Source organism: Merops nubicus, unplaced genomic scaffold (assembly GCF_000691845.1).
Source record: "Merops nubicus isolate BGI_N331 unplaced genomic scaffold, ASM69184v1 scaffold11083, whole genome shotgun sequence".
Classification (NCBI taxonomy): domain Eukaryota; kingdom Metazoa; phylum Chordata; class Aves; order Coraciiformes; family Meropidae; genus Merops; species Merops nubicus.
The window spans coordinates 27,450-33,449 of NW_008600969.1; the positions used below are offsets into that span (position 1 = coordinate 27,450).

The 6,000-nt window shown below is 38.9% G+C and overlaps 1 protein-coding gene across 1 annotated transcript in view; it reads left to right on the forward strand.

Annotated features, from left to right (window-relative positions):
* The window catches only part of MDN1 (MDN1, midasin homolog (yeast)), a gene marked incomplete at its 5' end in the record, with an annotated part of 93,355 nt that overhangs the window by 21,845 nt on the left and 65,510 nt on the right, over positions 1-6,000 (forward strand). Inside the window, 7 exons of the mRNA XM_008937845.1 lie at positions 881-994; positions 1,622-1,769; positions 1,947-2,057; positions 2,868-3,019; positions 3,507-3,685; positions 3,908-4,116; positions 5,206-5,352. Of these exons, the coding sequence (XP_008936093.1) occupies positions 881-994; positions 1,622-1,769; positions 1,947-2,057; positions 2,868-3,019; positions 3,507-3,685; positions 3,908-4,116; positions 5,206-5,352 (1,060 nt within the window). The remainder of the gene's footprint in view (positions 1-880; positions 995-1,621; positions 1,770-1,946; positions 2,058-2,867; positions 3,020-3,506; positions 3,686-3,907; positions 4,117-5,205; positions 5,353-6,000) is intronic.

A 6,000-nucleotide genomic window follows, 5' to 3' on the forward strand; every position in this document is an offset into this window, starting at 1 on the left:
GATAATAAAGATAAGTGCTTTGGGGCTGTTCAGCAGCCTTTCTCTTGGTAACTCAGAAGTGTTGACGATCCTTCCAGAAGGCTATATATCCAGCCTTGTTCACTTGGAAGGTGGTTTGCATGGTGAAGCAGATCTGTGATATTCAAAATATTTGATGTGTAATCTTCGAACATTTAAGCTGTGGCTAGGAAGTTGGAGTTGTGGCAAATCCATTCTTCAGTACTACCTCTTCCTGATTGTAAAGCTCTTCTCCATGTGTTTGATGAAGTTTCCCTAATGAGTGCCAGAAATTGGATATGTAGTCCCTTAGAAGATCCATAAGCTACTGTGCAAGGCTGTAGAGATGCACTAACTATATGTAACTAATCATTTTTGGTTATTAGTGGCAAATTAAGGTATTGCTATTGGCTCTCCTGGCTTAGTACTGAAAGGAAGGAAAGAGTAATACAGAAGGAAGGAGACTTCAGCATCATCCATGATGCTAAGTTAAAATTAATTTATATTTGCATTTATAAGAAAATTAGAATGTGTGATGTCTCATAAGTGTCCACTTAAAATAGAGACCATGAAAGAGTCCGCTTTGAAAAGTATTCAGGCTGAATCAGTGCTCCGGTGTTCATGCTGTGACTTTTGGATATCTATCTTAAATTGCTTAGAATTTGAACTTGAAAAACTATAGTCCCATAGTTCATTTTCAATCTACTAAATTAAAATAATTCAGGTAAATGACTTGACAGTATTAGCAATACCTGGTTGATTGGTAATTACTCCAGTTCTTGAGTCTTTAGTTTGACAAGTCAGTATTTTGCTGTTACAAATTTTTTAATGTTACATACCATGAGAATCATGTATAACATGATATTTTATTTGATTCTTATAGGTTTACTGAACTTTATGTTGAAGAATTGAGAAATGAAGGAGACTTGCAAGTTCTTATCATGGATTATCTGAGAGGCTTGAACGTGAACAAAAATACAGTACAAGGAATTGTGAAGTAAGTTGGTTGTAATCTCTCTAAGTCCTTGATGGAATAAGTAATGAAAATAAAGTAGGTAACTGTAGCCTTGGTTAGCTTGTTTTGGGAAACACTATAATGCTCTGTACTCAGCAGCTTGCATAGTCTTAGGAAGGGGAAGAGGGTAGGCATCCATCCTCTTTGTTCTGAAGGTTTCTGTACTTACGGGGAAATTTACTTTTTCCTATACTGAGTGGCTTTCTATGTGGCACTAGTTGAAAAGCATTGTTATTGCAGTCCTTCCTTCCCATCTTGGAGACTAAAAGCGTTCGTTTGTGCAGATCATACCAATTAAAGTCCCTTGTGCTTTTCAAGTTACCTTTCTTTCCCCTAGTTTAAGGTGATTGTCACTACTTGAACCAGAAACCACTCTTACATGTTTAGAATACTTGGAGTTTATAGCCATCCTCTCTGTATCAAGCTTTTTAAAAAATAGGTTCTAAAATACTCTGTTGCTTTGCATCACTGACTGTACAGATGGCAGAGTTTGGCACAGCTTTCTTAACCCAGAGCTTTTAGAAGAAATGGCAGCTGGAGATGAGCTTACTTCATGCTTTGAGTTCTATTCCTTAGAGCAATAGTCTGATCAAACTCTTATCTTTGCAGCTTTTATTTATCTGTGAGAAAGGAAGCAGAAACAAAGCTGGTGGATGGAACTGGCCACAGACCTCACTACAGTCTCCGTACCCTCTGCAGGGCGTTGAGATTTGCAGCGTCTAACCCATGCAGCAGTATTCCACGCTCACTCTACGAGGTGATTACCCATGCTGGGGCTTGGTTAGATGTGTATTCACTACAAAGACTGTTTGGGTGAAGGATAATCTTTTCCAAGTGGAATATCCAACAGAAATTATTCTGTAATCTTGTTTTTCCCTAATGATTTTACATTTTATCACTGAAAACGATTGGTTTGGTTTTTTTTTTTTTTTAGGGTTTCTGTTTGAGTTTCCTGACACAGCTTGACAGAGATTCTCACCCAGTAGTTCAAAAGCTAATTTGCCAGCATATAGTCTCTGGTAACATCAAAACCCTTCTCAAGCAGGTAGGTAACTAAGCCTATACAGAGCTTTTTAGTACTCAGAGTAGAATTTATTTTGGGTTGTCATCTCTGACTTTTTCTTCTACATTTCCTTCTCACAGTCCTATTTTTCATGTTATAAATGAGAACTGGAAAAAGGAACATTAATACCCTTCCTTCAAAATTTTTTACTTATGCTTGAAAGCCCATATGGTAGCTAGTTTATTAATTGGAAAAAATATGGAAGTTTGAATAATTACAGCATTGTGGAGTGTGGGCAGCTTTATACAGTGACTCCAGCTGTAAACCTTTCGCAGACCTTTGAGGAGCTCTCACAGGCTCTTTGTTTTCAGACGCCAAATGAAGAACATATGGATATGAAGGAGACGTCTGTGCTTTGTCTCTGATGGGAAAGGAAGAATCTTAATAATGCTGGGAGCCCAGCATGAGTTTGTGTGGGGGACTGGGCAGGTGGGGTGGGGAAGCCAGTTGTAAGAGAGAGGCATTTTTTTCCAAATAAATCCCTTCATATTAGAAAATATGTATTAATATAAAAAGATAAAAACCAGCATCCTGCTTGGAAGTGTGCTTCAAAATTCAGTGCTAGCACTCTTTGAGACATTTTAACTTTATGGAACTGGCAGTGATTCCTGCTTCATGACCTTGAAATACTCTGAGGAGGCTTTTCCTGTAATGTGCTTTCTGTGACAAGGGGCCAGTGCTTATTGCAGACATGCTTTTACAGAATATATTGCAGTGACGTAACAGCAGTTGTCTTCATTAGCAAAATGAAGCTCATTTGTGTAATCTTTTATTTCTGTCATGTCTCCTTAGCAAATACCAAAACCTCAAGGAGGGAGCTTTATACTTATAGAAGGTTACTGGATTTCAGCTGGGGATAGAGAACCTACTGTAGATGAGACTTATGTGCTAACACCTTCAGTTAAGCTTAATCTGAAAGACATTGCCAGGGTTGTGTCTGCAGGGTAAGACTCTTTCAAGTTTTCCATTTTAAAAAAATGAAGTAAAAGATGTTTATTTGGGCCTCGAGTGCTGATACTTGCCTAGCTTTTATTGTTCAGCATTAGTAATTCCATTTTTCTTCTACTTCACAGTTAACTTTTTATTATACAGTGACTTGAATTTAAATATGTTTCTTGTCTCCTTAAACCATCTTACTGCCATACCTAGTTCTATTTAAATGATAATCTAGATATTTGCTGTTAGAATAACCTGCTTATTGCACACTGCCCTGTAAAGCTTCACGGGTAGCAGTTACCTCTTGGGAGTAAATTTACTTCTGTTCCCCTATTAGTGTGTGATCTTGGATATTCCAAATGAGTTAAGTGCTGGTGTTTTGGTAATGTAGTTTGGTGATGTACATCTGTGAAATTTTCAGATGATTCTGATACCATGTATATGAGAAAGATGTAACTCATGCTTCTAAAACACTGTTTTGGGGATCCCTTCTAGGACTCATCCAGTACTGATTCAAGGAGAGACCTCCGTTGGTAAAACCAGTTTAATTCGCTGGCTGGCTGCTGCCACTGGGAATCATTGTGTGAGGATTAACAATCATGAGCATACTGACATCCAGGAATATATTGGCTGTTACACATCAGATGCCTCTGGGAAGCTGGTATTTAAGGAAGGTGGGTAGACATGTTGTATTACTCCAAGAGTTCATATTTGTGTCGTCATAGTTGTCCTACTGGAGATAAAGAAGATAATTCAACAACTTAATGCTATTGCTTCCATCTCTGGATTAGCATTTATACTGAATGAGAACTGGTTGCTGAAAGTATCTGAATGAATGCTTTTGTTAGATTTACTTTGTTAGATTTTTAACTAGGGCTTTTTCTGTTCCCTCCAAGGCGTTCTCATAGATGCAATGAGAAAGGGTTATTGGATTGTTCTGGATGAATTGAATTTGGCTCCCACTGATGTTCTGGAGGCTCTCAACCGTTTGCTGGATGATAACAGGGAGCTGTTCATTACTGAGACCCAGGAAGTTGTCAAAGCTCACCCTCGCTTCATGCTGTTTGCTACACAGAATCCTCCAGGACTGTATGGTGGCAGAAAGGTCTGTAGAATCTCTTCCTTTGAGTAGCTGCAACTCCAGGGGATGGATCTCTCCCATATGTAGAATGCGATGTGAAAAATTTTGGATGAGTAGCACGGAATTAACATGAAACTGAACAAGTAGAGCTGAGGAGGCTGTGGAATAAATTTCAGTGCAGCTGGGTTCTGTTTAGGCTACTTCCATGTTTTGCAGATACTAAATTCCTGATTAATTTTGAATAGCTGAGATGTATGTACTTTATTGAACTGGAGTTTGTGTATATTATGTTTGACTCAGTATTTCTCACTCAGAAGCACTGGAAAAATATTTGACCTAGGCTGTTGATGCCCATTTTGTACTAGTTTTGGCTGGAATAGTCAATTTTCTTCCTAGTGACTGGTATGATACCGTGTTCTGGATTTCTGACCAAAACAGTGCTGATAACCCAGGGATGTCTTAGTTATTCCTGAGCAGTTCTTACACAAAGCCTTTTCTAGTTCTCACACTGCCCTGCCAGTAAGTAGACTGCAGGTGCATAAGAGTTTGGGAGGGTACGTAGCCAGGAGAGCTGATGCCAACGGACCAAAGGGATGCCCTGTACCATATGATGATGTGCCCAGCAATAAAAACGGGAGGGAGAAGGAGGAAGAGGGGGACATATGGTGGTTATTTCCCCAAATAACCATTGTGTGTGATGAAGCCCTGATTTCCTGGAGGTGGCTGAACGCATGTCTGCTGGTGGGAAGTAGTGAGTGAATCCCTAATTTTGCTTTGCTTGTGCACACCTTTTGCTTTACCTCAGAAACTGTATCTCTCAGCTCATGAGTTTTCTCACTTTTACCCTTCCCATTCTCTCCCCATCCCTTTGTAGGGTGAGCGACAAGTGGCTCTTTGCTGCTCAGCTGCTACCGTGGTTAAGATACAATGCATTTTAAAGCCCTTGTCCCCATCCAAATTGTCTCTTATGCTTTCTTTCAATGTTTATGAATATGTGCTAATTTGCATGCTATGCTATTATCCATATTTCCTTTGGAATGTGTAGGGGAAGATATACAATGTGAGGACCATCAAAGGAAAAAGTTGTAGCGATAGTATGTTCTCATGTTTTAGGTTTTGTCCAGAGCCTTCAGAAATCGTTTTGTGGAACTGCATTTTGATGAGCTGCCAAGTGCTGAACTGGAAACCATCCTGCACAAGCGGTGCAGTTTGCCACCTTCTTATTGCAGCAAGCTTGTCAAAGTCATGTTAGACCTGCAAGTATGAGAATCTTTATTCTTTTTGTAGAGGCATGCAAACATATTTCATCATAAAGTAATAGAAATTCCTCTAGGGTGGGAGGTGTTGCTAACTCACAGATATTTAAGAATCTAAACCATAATTGATGGAAGAAAACCTTCCAAAGTATGTAGGTCAGTGGTTAAGATGGAGAACACGGATGGGGATTTCAGATTTAAAAGAAAGCTAGCAGCAAAAAAATAACCAAAGGCCTCGGGGTTTGATGTGTAGAGTAATCCCTTGCTATGGATCCAAAGTACAGTATTGGGTTTGTAGGTTTCTTTGGGTCGTGCTAAACTTGGTATTATTTTCAGGCAGTAATTTTGAATGTGTTCTGGCAGTCCTGTGTTTTACCAGGAGTGTTTTTACAAGTTATTACCTTGGTATGTAGCTAAAACAATCTTTTATTTAAAAGCAATCGAGGCAGCACAAACCAGAACACACTTCAAAATGCTAACAGACATTTTTGTGTAGAACCTAATCTTTTGCTTGGATTTTGTTTTATTCTAGGTGCCTAATTCCTTCTTAGTATTTTTATTTATTATTGTTATCTGTACTATTTTGTTTCTGGTACCTATCGAATACTTGCTTAAAGGTAACTTGAGTGACTATACTAGACTTTTTTCCCTA